The sequence below is a fragment of the Protobothrops mucrosquamatus genome, unplaced genomic scaffold (assembly GCF_001527695.2).
Source record: "Protobothrops mucrosquamatus isolate PMUCROS unplaced genomic scaffold, P.Mucros_1.0 scaffold_168, whole genome shotgun sequence".
In the NCBI taxonomy this organism is placed as follows: domain Eukaryota; kingdom Metazoa; phylum Chordata; class Lepidosauria; order Squamata; family Viperidae; genus Protobothrops; species Protobothrops mucrosquamatus.
In genome coordinates this window covers 1,499,295-1,524,015 of record NW_015386244.1, presented here as the reverse complement: position 1 = coordinate 1,524,015, position 24,721 = coordinate 1,499,295, and the positions used below count along the sequence as shown (strand labels likewise).

The following is a 24,721-nucleotide window of genomic DNA, read 5'->3' as shown; positions in this document are numbered from 1 at the left end:
TTTTTTTTAATCTGAAAAGCAATTTTTTCCAAGCAGGAACATAGCTTTCTTTAGCAAGAATTAGGAAGATAAAAAAGCACAACAATTCGAGCAAGTGGACTACATTTCAGTTTAAAACCAATGTAGCTCATTGGGAGTGGCGATTTTGAGTGTTCCCCCCCCCGGTCATATGGTATACCAGAAGGGGAGGAAGCTCTTCACTGAGCCACGGTGGCGCATTGGTTAGAATGCAGTATTGCAGGCTAACTCTGCTGACTGCCAGAAACTTGGCAGTTCGAGTCTCACCTGGCACCTGCTCATGATTGACTCAACCTTCTATCCTTTCGAGGTCAGTAAAATGAAGACCCAAATAGTTGGGGACAATATGATGACTCTGTAAAACCACTTAGGGCTGTAAAGCATGGTGAAACGGTATATACGTAAGTCTAAGTGTTATAGCTATTACTATTTTAATAGAGCTGTTTCAGGTTGTTTATATAATGGTGAACTGAACTTTTGTCAGTCTGAGAAGCAATTCTTACATGGAACAATTTTAAATAAAAATTATTATTTCATTAGAATATAATTTATTACATCTGGGACTTTGATTTAGTATTTTAGTGGAATATGGTAATACTGTTCAGTGATAAATCCTCCTTTGTTTTAGGCTATGTTAGAAAACAACAAGGATTATTTTAACTTCAAAAGGAAAAGATACTTTTCAGAACCAATATATGCTGTTGTTCTAGATTTTTAAAACCTATAGTGCAAAAACTTCAAATACTCTTTTGAAGTCATCACTTTCACATTGGATGCTGTTAAGTAGGAATAACTTTAATTGATGAAGTCAGGCTTATAAAAGCTTGCTTTCAATTGCTTTTGAAAGACTATACATAGTACTAAGTTACAGATTCTACCTCATGGTGCCACAAGCTTAAAAATAATGTTTGTGCACAAATCTGTTTTGAAAAATGTAGTAAATCTGTAGGTGTTTGTTACTGCATTAGGGGAAATATAAATAGGGCCAATCCATGACATATTTTTTTCCTCTGTCTCCATGGAATTCAGGGTTCTTCACTATTTTCTTAATAGCAACGTGGTAAAAGAGTTTAGGCTAGAGGCAGTAACTGATTCCAAGTCACTCATAAATATTTGTGGCATAGTCAGAATACAGCCTTAGATCTTAATCCTGATTAATATTGTAAACAATGCAGCACATTAAAACAGCATTCTTGATTTTTAAGCAGTACTGTATATTTATTTAGAGATTGAGGGCAATAGAAGAAGGGGACGACAGAGAATGAGGTGGCTGGATGGAGTCACTGAAGCAGTAGGTGTGAGCTTAAATGGACTCCAGAAAATGGTAGAGGACAGGAAGGCCTGGAGGAACATTGTCCATGGGGTCGCAATGGGTCGGACACGACTTCGCAACTAACAACAACAACAACAACAAATGGCATAACAAAAACAAGAGATTATTTTATTGACATAAAAAAGTAATTTAATTAAAATTAACACTAGATGTAATAATGCTGTGCTTCCTTTAAAATGATTTGGGAAAAGTGCTTTAGAACTTGCTTCAGTGAGAGAGCAGGATCTCTATGTTGTTCATTAAAGCAGCCACATTTGTTGAGGCATAGATTGTGTTGCTTTCTTACTAATGAGGTTTAGTGATTGGATGAAAATATTAAGTTTATTTTCCCTAAATGATTTTGGGACGAAAGATAGTAAATAAATTTTTTTTTCTGATGAATTCCTATTTGATATTCCACTATATTCGAAAGGAATTATATTGTATATACTCACTTTCTAGTGTGAGATTCATGAGCACTCAGACTTTTCACTGGAAAACCTGGTGTCACAAAGGAAAATATCACAACAATTAAACGGGCAGGGACTTGATGATTTAACAGCTAGAGAAGAGGGGGAGAAGTCCCTAACAGAAGAATAATCCATATACAGGGCAAAAGTAAATTTTATTAACAAATAGTGCTGATGCTACAAACAATCACAAAGACATAGAATAAAAATCCTCTTCATATTTTTAGCAATAAACTCCCTAACTATTTCAACTAGGTCTCTGCAGGGGAATAAATCTCTCTAACTGGGCAAAGATCAAGTCAATTGGGCAGTTATAGAAACATTGGGTTGTTAGTTGTCAATCTCTTGCTGGTTGAATATAAAAATTGGTATATTTGCTGGTTAGGCTTTCTAAAAGCTATTCCTTTCCTTCTGCTCAAAGGACTCAAGAAATGGAGCTGAGGTAACAATGCTCCTTGCAACTTGCCATGATATGAAATTTGCTCTTTTGTTAAACCACGTAATTTGGGGATTGTGGCCTTGCAGCTACTAGGAAAAGTGAGGAGCAGAAACAAAGTAGAATCCAGTTGACTAGAATATTCTGCCAAATTTTAACCCAACAGATCAGTAGTACAGACTACTAGGCCAGACTAATGGTCTGTTAGTAATTTCTACTATTAAAAGACAGTTATAAGACTATCTAAGATTCTTTTGAGCTTTAAGTCTGTGAAAATGGTAGTTCTCACAGAATTGATCACAGTAATTCAGTCTGGAATAAACAGTGTCAGAGGCACTATTATTTAGCTGATATTACTTCCCTTAATTAGTAACCCATCTAGACTATTTTCTAAGACAGCTTGGTGGTCCAGGTGAAAATCAGATCACCCTGGTCTCCACAACATAGGGATGCTTATCTATGATAGGCTTTTTCTTTAGGGGTAAGATATAGTTAGGCCTCTCCAATTTCTAAGGGTTTCTCCAAAGGACTTGAAGTTTTTTCCCAGGATTACAAATATTGACTCTGATGGTGCTTAGAAGACTGCAGCAGGTCCTTGCATATTGTTGCTCCAGCAGCTTACCAAATTCAGTGGGCATTCAGATTTGACCAATTTATCCTATCTATACCATCACTTAATGATGGTAATTGGGATTAGAATTTCTATCACTAAGCAATGTGATTGCAGAATGCAATGTCATATGACTGTATCACTCTGTGATGGACATTCTGGTACTTCCAGTTGCTCTCATTAAGTAAATCCCATGCTGTTAAGTGCAACATCATATGTCACATTTGCAACTTCCTGCCAACTTGCTTGTAGCAAATTGGCAAAGAAAGTTCCAAATGGCAATCAAATGGCCTCAGGACACTGCAGTATCATAATTGTGAGCCATTAACTGAGTACCTGGATCATGACCAGGTGACTGGACTGCAGGGATGCTTCAACTCTGTGTGAGAAACAGTCATAAGTACCTCTTGTTCAGCACCACTGTAAGTTTGAATGGTCAGTGGGTGAATGGTCATCATGAGAGGATCACCTGTATCAACTTTTCTGGGACTGCTCTATCAAAAAAGCCTTATTCCAGTTCAACTGTTGAGCAAAAAACTGACAATTATTTACATATCCTGCTACCAAGTACATCCCTGGTGTTGCTTCTTGACATACTAATTGTTTGTGAGTGGTGCAATAAGATCTTCACTCTTATTTTCAATTTTATGATGAATTTGTGAAAATTATTCAGTGCTCCAGTGAAACAGCAGAGTAGCCCATTTAGCAGCTGGCCCAGATAGCACACTGTGTGAGCCAACAGTTCATATAAAAATTGTACTGTGCCAGAAATGCTGGGAGTCAGTCTAGGGATCTATCAAATTTCTTTTAATTGACTTCAGGGCATTTGTAATGTGAAAATGTTATAGTTGCACCATGTAAACACTAAGAGTGAACTGACAAAGTTTTTCTGAGTTTTTTCTGCAAGCAAAAGTTTCAGTTTGGTTGCAAAAACAGAAAGGAGCAAGTATCTCTATTTTGGTGTTAGAATCAAACTGTACTTTTCTAGAGTCAGCAGTCACACAGTACCAGGTTTGAAATTGGATCAATGATGAGGCTTTAGTAATAAACCCTCAGAAGACAGGTAGAATGCCCAGCTGAACAGTTACACACAAGTTCCAGAGTAAATATAGGAAATGTGAGATCTTTCTGTACAATTAGGATGCTCCAATATGAATTGATCCAGAGACAGATCAACAAAGTCCAATTTAGGATCATAGTTAAAAGAAAAAAGCTAGTGCCACCTACAGCACCCACATCTGGTAAACAGGATGTGACAATGGCAGAGAAATTAGTTATCTGTATCAGAGTTCAGACACCAGAGGATTTCACAGCTGGTTTGAGACTTCAAGCCAAGAGCAGAGCAAAGAGCCAGAATAATAGGATCACAGATCCAGTATTGCCAGTCACTTGATTGAAGTGTTGTTAACCTCTGTTGCTGAGAAATCTTTGTTCTGTCATTTAAAATACTGGCTCATTGTGGGTGTAGGCACTTTGCCAGGATCTGGCCTCTTATTACATCTGAGTCACCTGCTCATTCTCATTAGGTCCCTGATCTATTCCAGGTGATTGGAGCTCCTGAGAGCCTTACTGTTTGCCAGATCAGGCTGTTCAGCCTCTGATTCTGATGAGTTAGAGTAGACCATAACAAGGAGGCAGGTGTTATGAGCTGCTACTGATGTGGGGTGCAATCTGGGTGAGCCATCCCTTAATTTTGTGTGTGTGTGTGTATCTGTGCTCAAGGGAAAGTATTGACCTCATAGAAATTCTTCAATGAGATTGATGTCCCTTCTGTTAAAGAAACTGTCTGCCAGTAAACGCTGTTTTCTCTTCTGCACCCAAAGTACAAATAGTCACAGAGGCCTGCAGATGGAAGGAAGTGGACAATCCTGCAGGAAGTAAAGTGAAGCCCTGCAGACCACCGATCTCTCTGAGGATCTTCTTTCTAGTCACAGTATTCCCATACAGGAATCTCAGACTCTTTTTTAAAAAAATGCTTTTATTGTAAGACAGAAAAAAGAAAGAAAAAAGGATAAAAGGAATACATTAAGAATATACAAAATATAAAAATTACATAAATATTTACAATATATTAAAAAAGCAAAAACACCCCATTATTTCTGCAAACAATCCTGAATTAAAACAGATATAAAGAAAATACTTTATCACAATCCTTTAGAACTAATATTAGAACCAAACTACAAATTGACGAAAGTAGCCAATGTTATAAGATTTAGTCAAATTCATAATATAATTAGCAAGAATTTCTAATAATCTGAAGCAATATCTTTGTGGCTTATCAGACAGAATCTAGTGATTCCTTTTTTTAGCAAGTCAGTCTTTGTATCCTCTTTCTTCTCTGTGCCCTCTTTCTTCTAACTCTTAGTGTTTTTTCTGCCAAACAGTTGAATTTTAGGAAAAGACTGTTTGAACTTTTTGATTAATCACACTTATGGTGAAATCAGTACAATGTAATGTCCTCAACATCTGACATGCCAAGATAGTTCTGTGAATTTATTCTGGAATATTCCTAAATATCTGTAAATATCTTGCAACCTATTGCTTAAGTCTTTTGTAAATATGATAGTTATGTGGCAGCCACCTTCATTAATCAAAGTAATAGTATCTTGATTTGATTTGCACATCATCCACATTTCAGGTGTGCGGGGGGGGGGGGGCGGAATTAATTGTTTATAGTAGTATTGCATCAGGAGAAGCACATTAATATATGGATCCCTTTTATGAAGTTATTTTTCTGTATAAAAATTACACCTAGTGTCTTTGTGCTTGTGCTGTCAGGCCTTCATATTTTATGATATATATATATATGACACTATATATGACACTATCTTAATTTTATTGTCTTACATTTTATTTTTGTTTCTGCTATGCTTTCAGTCATTATCTCACTCTGCCTTGGTCCCATCACACGCAATCCATTGACTACCATCATAGAGATGCCAGGTATCTGCTTTCCTGTGTGTGACTCTGTGTATAAATGCATGCTTTTACTTGAACTTATATTTTTTGCTTCATACTAGTTAAGCCACTGAATGGCTTAATAACAAATCTTTTGCAAATATTAATACTTGACTTTAAAAGAAGTACTACCTTACATTCATTGTTTGTCTAATCAATAGAGAGCATGTTATACAACGGCACTTTTTGCCCTGTTCTTGAACAGTTATCATTCTTTGTCTATGAAGTTCTAGATGTTAGATTCTTCTCAGCATTGCTATAACTTTTTCAGTCATACCATTGGAAACCATTATTCCATATTATCATCCATAATATCAAGCTGCTATTCGCAATCCTAGCACTGCTACCAGATAAAAATTGTTATACAAAGTTGAAGAATTGAAGTGGATGCTGTATAGTAGCTGAAAGTGTTGGTTGTGTTCCAGAAGAGGAGTGGACTCATCTCATTTATGAACTTGTTGGGTATCTTTAAGTGACCCTGTCCCTTGCAGCCCCACCTGTATCATGACAATAATGCTGATTTGCCTTACTAAATGATAAGGATTGCTGCAGTTATGTAAATATTTTGAATTTCCAAAATATTCTATAATAGTAGTTCTTCCCAGGATCCTGGGTACATTTGCAGCCATTCTGAACCAAATATTTCTCTGTCTGTCTGTCTGTCTGTCTGTCTATCTATCTATCATCAGAAATCTTAGATGTCCCTGTCAGTGCCTTCCCAATTGCATAATATTTAATAAAATAGGATCTGAATACTGAAATAACAACAATATAGCAGAAATTGGCCAGCTATTAATTTTTTGCCTTCTACAACAACTAGCTAATGTCTTTAAAAATACATTGTTTTTATGTGGGGACAAATATAAGATTTAGTATGCTGGATTAAATCTATTTTGAATTTATGCTAGTAAGAAGAATGCTTTTTTCCTATTATGCAGGAGCTAGTGACTGTATATTCCCAGTATCTGTAATTTAATGCAATCAAATGTTATTTTTTTTAAAAAAAAAATAGCCTATCACTTGTCAGGTTTTTAAATCATAAGAGATTTGGAGTTGTCATTTGAGATCACCAAGGATTTTGTATAAATGCATAAAATCTCAGGAATTAATGATGACCAAATCTTGTCAGAATTTCTGTTTAATTTTTTGCAGTCTGCATCATGATATGTGATCCCATATCTACATAAAACAACATCTGAACTATATTATGATAGCTATAACAATGTCACAAACTTAAAATTATGCCCAAAAGTTTGGAGATCCTGTCTTAACAAGGGGTTCTCCTATACTGTAGCTATTGATTAAGGGAGAAGTCATTCAGACTTCAGCCATGCCTTTCTTTTTTTCTACTAGTATTTAGCATTAATATTATGGATTATGTCTGGGGAAAATGAGTTTTAGCTGAAGATATATATTTTCTTATTACTGGAAATTAACTCTTGTACGATTGGGAAAAGTTATATCAGAATTACCATAATGATGCTATTGAAGAGCCACTTACGTAGTTGGCTAGGATCTTTGCCATATTGATTGCATATTAATTATATTTGAAGGAAACTTTACTTTCCTCATACATTGAATAATCAATAAAGTTTCTTGTAGCTGTCTCTTGGGCTTTTTCACATAAAATTCAGAAGTGCTCCAATATACCCTCCTTTCTAAATGTTCTATTCAAAACACGTTGATGCTTAAACTCTTGTTTTGATCCACACTATAAATTAAACTACATGAATTAATGAACATATTTTTCATACCCATTTTATTTCCTCCTATCATTCATGTATACTTTCATGCCTAAATGCTATTCATTTCTCTGTTTCTTACTTTAGTTTCATGTTTCATTGCTTATGTTTTGGCAGCAAGAATCATTCATTGTATCCTAACTTTTGTGAAGATGCAGTCAGATTACTTCGATCGCATAGGATGTGCCGAACCTATTCTGAGGGTGCTTACAATGAGTTTGAGAGGTATAACATATACAAAGTATCATTAGTTTACGACATTCGGCACAAACACACAATATACTGATGTTGTGTAAAAAGCTGTCACTGCTATTTTGAATAAGAGGTGCAATTAAGTGAATGTGAGTTCCACAAAGTGAAGAGCAAATACTATTTTATACAACACATCTAAAGCAAACTTTTGAGGGTGAATATTTGTAGAATTCACTGCACACTATTAACAATTCAATATTGAAAATAATATTTTGGGTTTTGAATTCCCCTTATCTGGGAACTAGAAATTTTATATCTTTGGTTCTGAATGGGATTGCACTCTCCTACTGAGACAGTCTACAGTCTGCAAGTCCAGGTGGCAATTGTAACCAGAACAATGCCATGTTGTGTGCAAGTTGTACCTGTTCCTAGATCAACAGGTCTTCATTTCTGTCACTCATGTCCTAGTCATTTCCCAACTGGACTATTTCAACTTGGCTACGTGGGTTGCTGTTGAAGACCACCCAGAAGCTATAATAAGTCTAGAATGCTGCAGCACAGGAAGTCATGGGCACATCAATATATGCTCATGTAAATAACCTACTTTCTGAGCTGCACTGGCTTCCTTGTTAACTTCTGGGTGCAATTAAAAATGCAAGTTATCACATATAAAGCCCTACATGGAACAGGACTGTATTGTTAGTGAAACTGCTTCTCCCAAATGATATCTGCCTGTCTCTAGAATGGACACACTTCATGTCATCTGATGCAATCAGGAGAAGTGCCTTTTCTGTTGCAGTACCTGTTGTTGGAATGATCCTTCACAGGATAGGGCTAGCACTGACCCTGATGGCCTTCAGAAAGCCAACTGAAGCTTAATATACTGTAGATATAGAGGGGGAATGTACATACTGCAGCCCTTGAATGCAAACTTTCTCAGGGTAATGGGTCCCTGCCCATTTTGATAGGAAAAATAAAAATCGAATGTAAACTTCAATGGTATTCCCACGCACAAAAAATGAAGTCTAATTTATTATACATATAATAAATAAATACTTTCTCTAGCTACTGGTTGTTGTAATTCCAGTGTTGGTCAGAAATTATCTATAAGTTGAAAATAAAGAAGTCAACTTTTTTATAGCTTAGATACAATCTTTTTAAGGATTTATACAACTAAATCAGCATCTTGGATCTGCTTAGAAACAAAGCATTTAATTGTTTTACAACTAATAGTTACATAAAAGGGCATCACAGATAAAAGTCTACTTGGAGTATTTGCATTAGCTGAACTTACTTAATATTTTTAAGGGCAGTTCCATATAGAGTGATTTCTGTAATCTAAATTAGAAATCATTAAATTATAAATTATCATGGTGTCATTTTTTGCCACAAGTAAGAATTTAACTTGAAGAACACTCAGCTTATACTGAAAGAACATTCTATTGGCTATTATACCTACTACCCATCATTTCTATATTCATACTTCTTATATACTACTTTTAAGCCACAGAATATTTTGAAAAAGCTATCCACACTCCCCTTTGTGCTATAACACATTCTGTTTTGGTCAATTGTATTACTTAATTTGAAAAAAAATCCATAACATCCCTAATAGGTAATATTGAATATTATGTGTAGTAGCATTTTAATGTTGCCGTTACCCCATCCTCTCGCATAGCTCCTCAAGGTTGACTGACTTAATAGCTAAGCATAAAAGGGAACTAAGCTAAACATTTTAGTGAGACGCTTGGAGCCAGAACACATTACTTGAATGGTTGGGAATGAATAATTCATTTTCCCAAACCTTTAAAAGTTTACAAAAAATGGCTTAACCTGGTGAATCTACCACAAATCTACATTCAGAGATAAGTGTTCATGTTTACTTCATGTCCTAATTTCATTATGTTGGATATTTTCTACTATATACACTACAACATTGACTGTTCACATACCTCAGTAATAGGCCAGTTCAATAGGCTGAAAGTCTTGCCATCATTGCTTTTGTTAGTTAAGGCATAGAATGTCTTAACATAGTTGTTGAAGATAAGGTGATCACAGGCATATGAATCTTGTTTGAATATGGAATTATTTGGAAAATAGCTGTTTTCAGGATACAAATTATTTTTACTTTGCATTATGCTAAAAGTTGCTTGATATTTGGTGGACATTATCATGCATCAGCAGAAGTATGCAAGGCCATTCTAAAATACCTTTACTGTTTATTTTATGTTCAGGAGGAGTAGGAAGGAGGGAAGAGAGCCTAATGCATATGTTGATGACACGTTTATTTCTCCTGCTCTCGAAAGGTATTTACTTATAGATAGATAGATGTATAAATAATACATATATTTAAGAATTTGCAGCGTAGAATTTTGAAGGAGATAATAGACATGGACTTACAGTGTATTGATTATCAACTTCAGACCCCTCATAGATGATGGGAATCTTAATTTGGTTTAACATACTATAGATATGGTAGAAGAGACTTTCAGTATGATTAAGGCTAATCAGAAGTGTGCAAAATGTTTTGCATTAAAACCAATTTGAGCTAAAAACAGGCTGCTTTGACTTTTGAATAATTTTGTAACCATTTCAAATGTAGCTGATCTTGAAATGCTTTTTTGTGAGTGGAATACTTTCTGTTAAGATTTGAACACTTCTGGTGAAGCTTGAACAATCTATTTAATGCTCAAGGTGGTTAAATTTGAACTGTTTGCTCATTTTTAAGACTAATATAATTCATTACATTGGGTGGTCTTACAAATGGCTAAGGATGCTATATAAAGGCTACCTCTCATATAATATGTTTAATATCTGTACTATCTGTTTCACTACTGTTGTATAATTTATTTCTTATACAGATGTCTGGCAATTTTATAACTTCACTATTCTTGTTGCTGCTATTATTTATAACAGTGTGCATATCACTATCAGATTTATTGAGCAAATTTTGTTTAATACATAAATTTACTTAGGCAAAATATAAAGTCTGTATCTAGAGTTGTTCTGTTGATGGAAAGACTTTATTTTATTTTCAGGAATAGATGCCATATAGATGACCTATTGCATAGACTCCATGAATAGATTTCTCCCACCTCCTTTACCTTTGCAGAGTTCTTGTGCCAGTTATACTCACAATCAGATACAAAATAAGATTGTGATGATTCTTAGGCTGTGCAGCTTGTACCTGAAAAGAAAATGAGAGTTCTTTGGACCAAGTGCTGTGTCAAATAAATATAGTTTCATATAATATTTCTATCAAGACCTGATATATTTATTTATTTACTTACAAAATTTCTCATGCTGCAAAGTGACTCTAGGTGACTTACAATTAAAATAATAAATATTAAAATATTAAAAGCAATATTATATTATATTATATTATATTATATTATATTATATTATATTAGATTAGATTAGATTAGATTAGATTAGATTAGATTAGATTAGATTAGATTATTATATTAGATTAGATTATAACAATTAATCAATTAAGTATTAGACAGTTAAATGCCCTGACCAAAAGGTAATAGTTATAAATAGTTATAAAGAATAAAATACTTCTATTTTTCAAAAGATTAATTCCCCAAATGTATCTGTAGTGAAAAGAATTAAGGAGAATTCCTTGCCTGATTACTGAGATAAAAATACATCTCATGAGAAAAATTGTTTGAAATATAACTTCATACTTATAACTTGTCTTTATTTTAACTGCATTGCAAAGGTATTACAATGGTGCAAGTTCATGGGCAGATCATGTAGTCAATGGTACAGCTGAAAATTACAGGTGAGTAAAGTGTAAAGTATTATGATTCTGTAATGTAGGATTGTATTTATAATTTAAATAGAGCATTATTTTAGTTTATATTTTTTTTCTTCCCTTTTAAAACCAATTATTTGAGCATTAGATTTTAGTAATATTTTTAAAAATCCAGTTATTCTTCAGATATAGATACCCTATCTGGCCTAGGGGAAACTTTTAGAGGGGGTTTTAATTATATTTTAATTAGATTAAATTTAAATATTTCCTTTTTAACTAATTTTTAAATTTGTAATGTTATTTGTGTATTTTTACCTGATTGTTAGCCGCCCTGAGTCCGCAAGGAGAAGGGCGGGATATAAATTTAATAAAATAAAATAAAATAAATTTAATAAAATAAATATCTACATGCACAGGGATGCATGCAGTCCTCAGGTTCCCTTTAGTAGCCCTAAAAGTCCTCTCCAGTTATGGTTATTGACAAATAATTACATAGTTTCCTCCCATTAAAAGGTAGGAAACTAGTGAAATCTATAATGTAAATCCTAATTAGTATAATGGCATTGAAAAAAAAAATCCTTAACCATTCAGATTTTCCGTGGAAGTATTAAAAATATTTTCATGTTTTGAAAAAGGGATTTGCTAGGCATTTTTATTCATTTATAAGAAAGAATAAAAAATCTTAGTGGCTTAGATTAAAACAGTGGAAAGAAGATTGGGTCACAAGCTTACAATCTAAAAAAAAATTGAAGAAGAAAAATAATAATTTCTGGTATCATTTCATGAAGTGAAGTAGATAGAGACCTTCCAAACATCTCTCAACTTCATGAACACACCTGATGGCAAGAAATAGCTTGCTGCTGCCGCATTTAAATCCAGTCTAATCTGCAGCCCTTGTACTTGTTAATAAAGCCCGCCTATCAATACATCTTATGAGAGTAATGTGTTGAAAATACCCCAAATAGGGGTACATAAAATTAGGTGACACTTTATATAAGTCATGCCAACAACATAATTACTTCATTGGCTTATTGTGAATAGAAAGAATGAAAGAAAAACTTGAAAAATGACATACAAATGAACCGAAAGAAGTGCTTTAAAACTTACATAACTATAGTTTTTTTTTAAAAGGCAGAGTTCTTTATTGAATAGTATACAAACAGTGTGCTTGCACCACTTCTGATTACAGGACCATTCTTCAACAACCGTTCAAACTTATGACAGTGCTGAACAAATGGTGGTTACAATCAGTCCTTCAGGTTCAGGCTGTCCCATCACACACACCCCACGGTCATATGATTTGGGGACTTGACAACTGGTTTTTCACTTACAACTGGTGACAGTAGTGTGCGATTACCTGATTGCCATTTGCAACCTTCACTGCTACCTTACTCAGAAAGTAAATGGTGAAGCCAGGAGGGAAGGCTGTAAAGTGCTGGGCTTAATCTCACCCACCTACCCATGGTCCCCCACCTCTTCTTTGCTTCCACCGCATCACACCCTCCCTGACCAGTGCTATGCCTCTCACCCATTTGCCCCCCTCTGAAATCCTGTGCACTCAACCTGTGCTGCATTACCTTTGTACCTCCTTGACTCTTTCTCCCACCCTGCACACTCTCCTCACTTCCTGCTCCACCTGGCATTGTCTGTCTGCTCATCTGGGACTTGCAACTTTCTGCCAGCTTCCTATTGACTTTGGTTATGGGAAGCGGGTAGGAAGTTGCCTCACCTAATGATAATGGAGTTTGGTTAATGATTGCTGCAGGGACTGCAGGGATTGCCATCACTAAGTGGCACATTGCTTAACAATGGAAATTATGATCCCAATTGCCATTGTAAGTCAAGGACTACCTGTACTTACAAAATATTTTTGAAACATGCCAAGGTAACTGCAGGGAGCAGTCCAAGCAGTCATGAGGTGTTCAAACTGACTCAAAGGGCACTCACCCCTCCAAAAAAACCCCCCAGGTCTATTAAATCAAGTTTAAGTAGTTTTTTAATAGAAGTTTTGTACTTCTATAAACTTGCTGAAACATACATCTTGTCTTCAAATGGTCCCCATTTTGATTCCAAATGAGATGTAAATAAAGCCAATTACCAAGACCCAAAACTGCATGTACTTTGTGCAGAAACTAACAATGGTGAAAAACACATTTTTGGATAAAGTAAATCATATAGATGGCTATTTCCTACTTCATTTTAGTTTTTGTAGATGCTACAGACTATATATGAGTGTAGTTGAAGACTCATTATAATATATTGTTATTATATATTCAAGCAATATTCATAATAGAAGAATTATAGTGTTAAAGAATTGTCAAATATGGTGAGCTATGTAAGAGATAAGGTTTTTATGTACTGTGATATTTTAGGTGCCTTGCATACTATGCTCATCTAAATATAGCATTACATAAAGAATATAAAATTATATAAAGTAAAGAGATCTGATGTCAGGATGTATCAGATTTTTTTTTTTAAAAAAAAAATCTAATTAAGTAAGATTAAACTAAATGTTGAAGAGCTTGTTAATGTAAATTTTCAAAGATTCTAAAATCTAGATTTTGATTTTTCTGTCTCTAGATTCCTAACAGACTATATTAATTTGCTACAAAGTTGCTGTAAAAGGAAAATATTTTTGTAATTGTTATTTGCTTCAAATTCATATTTTTTGCTGCATATTTTGAAAGGGACTTTCTTGCTTTCTTCAATATTTGCTTAAGATCCCTCATATAGGCATGGCGGTAGAGACAGAATCCTCTGCAGATGCAGTAAAGTTCTGTAGCAACATACATAATTTGATGTATTATCATATATATGGCAGAAATTATATATAAGTATTTTTTGTGATATTTGTGTTCGGATATTTCACCAGATTTTAAAATAAGTTCTCTCTCTCTCTCTCTCTCTCTCTCTCTCTCTCTCTCTCTCTCTCTGTGTGTGTGTGTGTGTGTGTGTGTGTGTGTAAATTTTGGGTGTTTGAACTAGTAGTATAAACTTTAATTGGTAACTATTATTTTAAAAGTAATTCAGCCAAGTTACAATATTATATTATTTTAACTTTGTTTCTGAGCCATGGTAGTGCAGTGATTAGAATGCAGTATTGCAGGCAAATTCTGCCCGCTGCCAGAAGTTCAATCCTGACTGGCTCAAGGTTGACTCAACCTTCCATCCTTCCGAGGTCGGTAAAATGAAGACCCAGATTGTTGGGGGCAATATGCTGACATTTGTAAACCGCTCAGAGAATGCTCTAAAGCAGTATGGAGCCATATATAGGTCTAAGTGCTATAGCTATTGTAGCTTAACAGTTGTTTAACATTAGAAATTTGTTCATAACAGTAGTTATTAAAAATGTGCTAACAGGTTATTTTATATCTGTGATCAAACAGCAAAATTCCAATAGCTAATAGAAGAATAGCATGTCCAAGGATTGAAATCCAACAGTCTTCCACAGATACTGACAGGTATTCTCAGTAAAAAGTATTTGGCTTAGTATTTGGCTTGTGACTCCTAGGCATAATTTGTGTGTTTTTTCTTGTAGTGCTTCTATTGTCTCTAGAAATAGAGAACGCTGTATGTGATCAGTCAAATGCACCATAAGTTGCTGCATTTTAATGTTTTTATTTGACATTCATTGCTTTTATTGTTTAATTTGAACATTAGGTATCATGCACAGAAAACAAAATGCAGTGCAAAAAAAGGCAGATAAATATTTTTGAAAAGCAATGAATTGTTCCTATGGTTTCATCTTTGTGCTTCCTGTTTGTTTAGTTTAGGAGTCTATACTTTAAAAACTTTGGCCTTGATGAATTCAACTTCATTGTACTTATTCTTTTGTGTCTGCAATCTTCTACTTAGGTAAAAATAATATAAATAATGTAAAGCTCAAGTAATCTCCATTGTTTTATTTCAACATTAGCAAAGTAATTTTGCAAATTCATTTCTTTGCATGAGACATTTTAGCTAAAAATATTTTTTTTAACTAATTTCATTTAATTCTTTTGAAGGACTTGGCGAATGACTAAATCCTAGGTTCCAAATGACTTTTAGTCTATTAAAACTATACATATTTTATATGCTCAGTTAAAAAGTATGGATATGTACAGTACTATTTTCCTGTTATTATATAGATCTTCAACCATCTGACAAGAAAATTGAATGTGGAAACAATTTTCATAATGCAAAAAATTAACTGTGACTACTTTATGTTTTTATTCTTACATAGCTTTTAGTCATTAGTCAAACTAAATTATGAATGAATCGATAGGATTTAAATTCAATTTATATTGTTGGAAAGCATTTCTTTTAGTCCCCTGAGACTCCATTCTTCTGGGCTAACTTATACAAAGAGGGACCCAACCTAGCATTAAAATCTCCTAGTAGAACCACTATGAACTGAGGGTACAATGCGTATATATTGTCTAGGATAACTTCCAGACCCATCCAGTATCCAAAGTTATAATACCGGGATGTGTTTGGAGGGATATACACATTTACCAGTATTAACTCAAACTCTTTATATCCAAATTTAACAGCTAGGAAATATGAATACTTGTCTACATTGTATAATTTATCCCCCTGCCATTGCAATTCTTGCTTTATAAGAATGCATAACCCACCAGAGGGTTTCCCTTTGTTTTTTGTTTTTTGGACTGAGGAAGTCCATTCCTGGAAGCCTGGCAGTTGTACTGGTTCATCCATTTCGATTAACCAGGATTCCTGAAAAGCTATTACATCAAATCTAGAGAGGAAATTCATTAGACCACCATCAACCATCCCTTTCCAGCCAGCCACATTCCAAGTCAGCATCTGTATGGGTTTCCCAGGGGCAAAGTGGTCTGGCTTGGTTGATTGGCTAGGTGGTAGAAATGCCAGGTGTTAACTTGACTTTGGAGCTGGGTTGATATCAACTATGCTTCCCATATAAACACAGTTATTGTGAGGTTCAATATTTCTCCTCGTGGGTTGCAGAGCTTTTTGCAGAAATTAGAATGCCTACATTCAGGGAACTGTCTGCCAGTTGGTAACTTGCTGCGGGTAGCCTTGCTCAGATCTGCAACTGAATAGAGTTGGTCTAGTGGTGAAGGCACCAGGTTAGTGCCAGGAGTCTAGCACTGCCTTAGGAATAAAAGTTGGCTAGGTAATTTTGGGTCAGTCACTCTCTCTCAGTCCATCTTGCTTCACAGCCTTGTTGTTGGGGGAGAATAAAAGAGGAGAGAATATTAGGTATGTTCACCAGCTTGAGTTATTTTATAAAAATAATAAAGGCAGGATAAAAATAAATAAATTATAATTAAATATATTCCCTTCTCCCATGTTAAGGAAATGTTCAAAATTCTTTTATAGTGTTCTCCTGTGCTAGTTGCGGGGGTATCTCTCCTTCCTATACACCTTTGATATTGGCATGTCAAGAGCTATATAATTTAACTCATGCAGTTTATTTGTGCTTAAGCTATTTTAGGAATACAGGGATTCAGAATATAGGCATTCCGAATCTTTTACCAATAAAACTCCCAGTCACTTTATTGGTAGTGATCTGTTGTTTGACTAAAATCTGTCTTTAAAAGGCTGATTCTAGATAACCTGCCTCCTTGATACTTAGCCCTTCCTTGCTGATTGTATGATCAAACGTGTCTGCCTGTTTGGAGCATAAAGTGAAACTATTGTTTTGATTTTTTCTGTGAGGCCTTCATGTACAATCAAATGGAAGGAACATTAATCAGTTGTTGATTTGGATTTGCAAAAAGATAGATTGAAGGTGTTGAACTTTTGCAATAGAGAGCTCTTTTGTGTATCTTTATTTATATCTATGTTATCTATATCAGTATCAGTATCTGTTCCTCCTAAGAAGACCTTTACTTTAATGAGGTTTGATGTCTTATTTTCTAAAATGCTTGAAGGAAGACACAGTGCTCCTAACATATTACTGCACTGTCCTTTTTACTATATCTAGCACTCCGAATAATACCTCTTTACTAACTGTTTTAGTAGGCATTAAGATGAAGTATAGGTAGTCCTCGACTTGTGATCACAAATGGATCTTGCTAAGCAAGATAGTTCTTAAGTGAAAAATTAGCCGAAATCTAGAACACATGACTGTGGGGATACTATGGTAATTGTAAGTGAGAGGACCAATTGTAAGTCACTATTTTCAGTGCCATTCAAATGGTCACTAAAGGAATTGTTGTAAGTCAAGGACTACTTGTAATATATTTTTATCACATGATCAGTTCTTCTTTATCACATGATCAGTTCTATCTTCATGAAAATAGCTACATTTCATTCGGTTGAAATTTGCATCAGCAAGCAAGAATTTGACCCTAGGGTCTCTTCTATATTATTTTATTGTAGTGTTTTTTTTAAATGAATGTGTATCACTTCTGTATATATTCATCTCTCACTTTTTTTCTTTTTAAATAAATAAGCAATAACATTGTAGCACATTTTTAGTCGCTTTAAAAAAACCTAAACAAACTTTATTTATCAAATGAGATACTTCCCCCCTGCATTGAGTTTCTCTAGATGAAGCTTTACTGTCATAAAGCAAGTATGCAAAATTCAAATCAATGCTATACCTAAAGGATAACTTTAGAAACACATTTTGCAATTTTATAACCTCTTGGTAATACAACTATCTAGTGTTCTTTTGCTCTCCTTAATACTAAAGTTAAACTTGGTTTTCTGTATAGGTAAAACTCTAAATCCTCAGTTGAAGCTATGTTCATGAATCAAAATAAATATATGACAGTATTTAATTGTTTTCTCAGTCAATATGTTATCTTTACTGTATTGAGGGAAAACGTTACAGATTTTAAGGATCTTTTAATAACATACACACTATACACACTGTAAAAATCCTATTATATTATAGAACCAGTATGCAGCCATTACCTAAAATTAATTTCTGCTACAGCAATTTTGGATAATGGTTTGAAAATTCTTCATGTCTTTCCATGTGGTTTCTTGGATGTCCTTGAATCTGATGTGTTTGATCTTTTTGCGCAAAAGTACAGCTTATGCCATATGTGCATATATCAAATACTATGTTCAATAACAAATGCATTTGTTCTCATTTAAAACTGTTTAATTCTTGCTACAGTTATACCTGACAGTTAAACTAATACACAGTAAATGAGAAATGTTATTTAGGATTTTTAAAATCCTTTGTTCATATTTAGTGATTCTGTTGAAATGAGCCACCATAAATAACTTCTGACAGACAGCAATTATATGGAAAAATGATTTTTTAAAAATATTAATCTGTTTAATATTTATAGAGAACTGCATCTTTTCTTTTGAATTCTGAATTATCCCAAAATAGTAATGCAATTCAATGCAAAATTATTAGATTTTATTGCACTGCATAAACTGTCTAAATAATTTTCTTCACATAACCATTTTAAGGAAGTATACTTCTTTATACCCACTTAATATTAGCAAGAAGAAAACTTTAAAAAGTTATTAAAATTAGTTTATGTTGGATAGCTCCAAATCCAATTTGCTGCAGCATAATGCATAACCACAGATAAAAGTCATTTGAGCTGCTTTTTGACTAACATTACAGGAATTGGGAACCTAGACTACCATATCAAAGATCCAGATCAACAGAACAGCGTCCAGTGCTAGAGCGGCCCAGCCCCCGCTCCCGATCCACTGAGCGTCCTGAGTCAAACCTCATGAGATCGATGCCTTCATTAATGACTGGAAGATCTGCCCCTCCCTCACCTGCATTATCGAGGTGAAACAGATGGATTAATCCTGCCCCACCAGCTCACTTTTTTATTTTCCAAAAACTTCAATAATATTTCCTTTCATCATTGGCTGATCACTAGTAGTTGTAGATACTAACCCTGCCAACATCAATACACTACTTATATTCCATTGGGATATAATGGTGTAGCTGCCATTGTAATTTGTTTACTAACAATAATTAATAACAATTACTTACATTTGTTTGTGATTTCTCATTTATTAGGAATCCTGTGTGATTTCTTACTCTCAAACACTTCATAATTATCATGTATTTCTCTTACAGAACAAGTAATTAAATGTGATCATCAGACATCGCTTATGGAATAATAATCATAACATCAAATGATACTTTAAAAATAATTTCTTAAATTTGTACTAATTTGATATATTAATCACTGCTTTCTCTTATTTGCTGTGTGCATGTTTTTGCATTTTGTCTTGTTTTGGTGATGTATTTTATTCATGATTAAACAGTATTGATTTATTTAGGTTTGTTTTTTGTTTTTGTTTTTTTGTTTTTTTACAAATAGTGGAATGAAGTTGGAGAAGATATGTCCAAATCAGATTATTGTCTGGCTTCTTTGCTTTTCTATTGTGAATATAACAATCAGTAACAATTATATTATTTCATTTCACACATTGAAATATACTTTTGATTTATTGCCTGTCATCATCTCACTGTTAGTTGGAATTTGAAATGTTTGTTAGTTGAATATGGAAATAGTCATATTTATACATATACTTCTTTTTTATTTTATTTCAGTATGTCTCAGTATGCATATACCTCTACATATATTTTTATATGGTTAATAGATGCAGTTACAAAAATATATTTTTGTGCCATCTTTTCAATATTGTTCCCCTTAGTTTCCAGATAAACCTATCTTACTGGTAACTATGCTTTTTAAAATCATTAAGGTTGAACGGTCATCATTTCAATTAAAGTTCAACATGCACAAAAGTCATTAATCATTCCTTTGTTGTCAAACTACATAAGAATAAATATATGTTGTAATTGATGGTTTCTCTTGATGTGTATCCTGTAGGTCACATGCTCATTCGGGGTCAGTCCAAACAAGCCCATCAAGTACTCCGGTGGCAGGACGCAGGGGTAGACAGTTGCCACAACTCCCACCAAAAGGAACCCTGGAGAGAAGTAAGTGAGCATTTTAAATTAAAAGAAATTATAAGAAGTTAAAAAAAGAAAATAGTTTTAAATTTTAAAATCATTTGAATTTTAATTCGTCTTATTTCCAGAGCTCTGAAAATGTAGGTTAGAATTTTATCTTTAAAATGGCATTACTACTGTGTTGTAGAGGGCTGCAAATGCTTATTGATTTCATTCAATTTATAGGAATTTGGATTATGCAGGATTGTTGTACTATAGGAGCCATATAAATATTGTAACAGTGAAAATAACGTATGAATAATGTATGTATATATCACGGCTAAAATTTATGAAGCAGGTTTTGATACTGTACCTGCAATGGATCACATGTGCAGTGGTGGGATTCAAATATGTGAACAACTGGTTCTCTGTGTGGATGCCGCTTCCGGAAGTCCATTCTGGACCTGAGCAACAAAAAATTAGCTACCGGTTCTGCCGAAGTGGTGCGAACTGGCTGAATCCCTCAACATAAATTTTTAATCTCTTAATTTTTTTAAAAAAATGTGGTTTTCCACCTCCTTATAGACTCTATCATAATACAGGCTCTTGTCTATAAAGACATTAAAAAAAACCTGCTTAAAAATCACACGGAGCCACTGTGTATATCACAAAAGAACATAGAATCATAGAGCCGAAAGGGGCCTCCAAGATCTTCTAGTTTAACTGCCTGCTCAAGGCAGGATTATACTCTCCCAGTCAAAGGGTTGTCCAATTATTAACATGGATTATTTCCCATGCATTTTATGAGATGTTTCATTTGTTTTGTATATTACAGTGGTATAATTTAATTCCCTGAAATAGATAAATTCAGAGGACCCTTAAACTCACTTTGCATTTCGCTTTGTCTTTTTTGTTTGAAAATGTTTTTACAACTGTTAAATGTTATGTCGTATAAAAATATAAATATTTCCATTAGAAATAAATAATTATAAGAAAATTACATTTTTAATTTATTAAAAAATTAAAGTATACATTCCTTTGTAAATAAGAATGTTATAATAGCATCATGGCCATAATACAGGTAGTATTATCTACCTTTATCCTCGACTTACAACCACAATTAAGCCCAAAATTTCCATTGCTAAGCAGCACAGTTGTTAAGTGAGTTTTGCCCCATTTTATGATCATTTCTTGCCACAGTTCAGTGAGTCACTGCAGTTGTTAAGTTAGTAACATGGTTGTTTAATTAATCTGATTTTCCTATTGACTTTCCTTACCAAAGGGTCGCAAAAGGTGATCACATGATTCCGAGACATTGCAACCATCATAAATACATGCCAGTTGCCAAGTGTCCAAACTTTGATCACATGACCATGGGCTTGTTGCAGTGGTGTAAGTGTGAAAAATGGTCATAAGTTACTTATTCAGTGCTGTTGTGACTTCGAATAGTCAGTAAACGAATGGTTGTAAGTCGAAGACTCCCTGAATACACAGAATTCCTTAAAAGATGTAGATTATCAGAATCCCTCTCAATCAGGATTCAGGCTTATTTATTCAATTTATATGGGCACCCATCTCAAACCTTTTACTCTAGATGGCTAACATGGAATAAAAATAAAATAAGAACATCTTAGCACAACAATAAATAATAAATGTAGAGTAAGAGCCAAGATAAAATCAGCAATGTATACAACATATTCATGATACAGTCTCAATTACATGCCACAGGTTTTAAAACCAGGTTTTAAGAGCCTTACGGAAAGCCAACAGGGTCAGGGCAAGTAGAGTCCCCAGAGGAAAAACGTTCCACATGGTGGGCTCCATGATACAAAAAGCTCTCCTTCGGGGATTAGTCAGATGACATTTATAGATGTGACCTGGAGCATCTCTCTAGGTGTCCTAGATGTCCTCCTAGATGTCACAGGACAAGTAGATATAATTTGGGTGAGATGCTCCCATAAGTAATCAAGCCCTATGACATGAAGGGCTTTATAGGTTACAACCTGCTACTTGAATTAAGCCCGGAAACATATAGAAAAGAGATGTCACAGGTGCTAAATGAAAAGCATCCACAACTGCCTTTGCTGCTGTATTTTGCACCAGCTATATATGCTCTATAAGGGCAGCCCCATCCATTGCAGTAGTCCAGTTGGAAGTTGATCACAACAGGAGTGACTGTGAGCAGAGCCCGGTCAAGGAACAATCAGTGCACAACATATAGCTGTACCAAAGCTCTCCTAGCCATTGCTGACATTGCTTTTTGAATAGGAGCTTCAAATCCAAGAGTACTCCAAATTACACATAGGTTCTATCTGGGGTAATACAGCCCCCATCCAGAACAAGAAGTGAAATGACTCCAGAATCCAGAGGTACTAAAACCCAAAGCCACTTGAGTTGAAACCTGTTGTTCCCTATCCGGACCCCCACACCCTACAAACAAGGACAGGATGTCCACATCATCATTGGATGGCCCAGGGTGGAGATATCCTCACCCAAAACATCAGATGACATTACCCAGCAGTTTAAATGTTAAAAATGTTAAATAGGAGAGGAGAGAGTATCAGTCCTTGCAGCACCTCACTAAACAGAGTCGGTGGGCTAGATCAGCATAAGTGCTTAGATATCAGTTCCAGTCTGTAGTTATAGAAGTCAGCTTGGGGGTTCCTCACCTTTAAGTACCATAAGGTTTGATTTTACCTCACCCATTGTACGTCATGTGAAAGAAGCTACTAGGCCATCAAGTAAGATCAAGACTAGACTGAGACAGAAACAGAGCAGAGATACTGCAAAAATAGTTGGTTACTGTCATTTTATTGAAATAAAGTTATTCTGTACAGCTATGCCAGCATTACTCTCACTCTAGCATGCATTGTTGTCAAGTACACAAAATTTGGTTATAAATGCATGCATTAGTTAGAAAATTATTTTTTTAATTACCATTGTATGTGCAAACTTTCACTAACCAAGGTAATCACTAAATAGTGGGTGTACTGCAGTGTGGTATATTTGAAAGTGAAAACTCCTTGGAAACTACAATTTGCACAAAATGCAGTTGTCTGTTTAGAAAGTGGGCATTACGTAGCAGCTATATTTCACATCTGTGCTACAGATGCTTCACTTATTGCCAATAAATTTCTAGATGCATGTAAAATTCTAGTTTTGGTCTATAAGTCCCTATATAGCTTGCTGCTTAGAAACTTGCAGGGCTGCCTTCTTCACCAGAATTTGCCTTTTAGCATGCTCATCTCAGGCCAAGTGCTTGGTTATAACTCATTTGAAGGGAGCTGAAGCTAGAAGGCATTTTCCTGTTGTAGCCCCTTTCTTATAGATCAGGCTACTCTTGGAAGTGAGTCTCACCTCATCTGTTACAGCATGCTGGAAGTAAATAAAGGTAGAGCATTTTTGGAGGGTGTCCAATAATTAATACCTGATATCGTGTTTACTAATTTTATTACTTTTTAATAATGACTTCTATAGGAATTATTTTTATTATTTCATTATGATGTGATTTTTAGAATAGTTTTGGATTATTATAGAGGTTTGAATGGCTTTTGTTGATATTTTTCATAAGTGTTTTAATGGTTGATTTACAATTATAAATATGTGGATCTCTGGCAGATATTACTAAAGAAATAAATAAAGTATATATTTCATCCACATACTTGCTATGACACAAAAGCTGATAACAAAGGTTTCCCAACCCATTGGAGAGATATTTGGGGAAATTAAGGGGGTTGCTAGGAGCCATTCATCTGCTTCTAACATTTGTCTTTGTGCAACCTATTTTAATGAAGACATGTTTCTTGCATAGTCTATGTTGCATTACAAATGATAAATACATAAAGTAATATTAGCAACTCTGTTAAAAATCACTACTGAAATTCAGTGGTAACTTATTTAGCTAATTTATTTTCTTGTTTTGGAAATTAAAATTGTAGAATGCTATTGAAAATGTAAAAAATGGGATACTTTGTGACATACTAATGAATAGAAAAGTCTAAACTATTAATTAAGTGTTGATTTTATCTCTGGCTAAAACATAATTTTAATTTGAAATAAAATACTATAACTAGTGATGTGTCAAACTGATAGCACTCTGTGATAATGCTTGGAAAAGCCGTTTGTTTTTCCAGTTAGGGAAAACCAGTGAAAACTGGAATTTTGTGTTATATTTAACAAATTACCATAAAGATGTTGCCTTTGCTTTAGTGAGTCAGAATTTGTAGAGGTCTAATCTGATCATGCTCCATATCTCTTTGAGGATATATATTGTCTACTTGCAACATAATGTAATATGGATTGTGTAAATAAATATATAAATGAATTGCCTTGTTAAACGTCTAGTAAGAAATTACAGTCAGTATGT

General features: G+C 34.4%; 1 protein-coding gene across 30 annotated transcripts in view; it reads left to right on the top strand.

Annotated features, from left to right (window-relative positions):
- The window catches only part of RIMS2 (regulating synaptic membrane exocytosis 2), a 255,960-nt gene that overhangs the window by 155,820 nt on the left and 75,419 nt on the right, over positions 1 to 24,721 (top strand). For 11 of the 30 annotated variants that reach the window (XM_029285245.1, XM_029285264.1, XM_029285300.1 and 8 more), the window contains 2 exons: positions 19,060 to 19,233; positions 20,294 to 20,403. In XM_029285245.1, coding sequence (XP_029141078.1) covers positions 19,060 to 19,233; positions 20,294 to 20,403 — 284 coding nt within the window. Of the gene's footprint in view, positions 1 to 5,723; positions 5,790 to 7,663; positions 7,772 to 9,972; positions 10,045 to 11,462; positions 11,526 to 19,059; positions 19,234 to 20,293; positions 20,408 to 21,743; positions 21,752 to 22,131; positions 22,159 to 24,721 lie in introns of all 30 variants that reach the window. The other 19 variants (XM_029285243.1, XM_029285246.1, XM_029285256.1 and 16 more) reach the window with 8 other exon arrangements.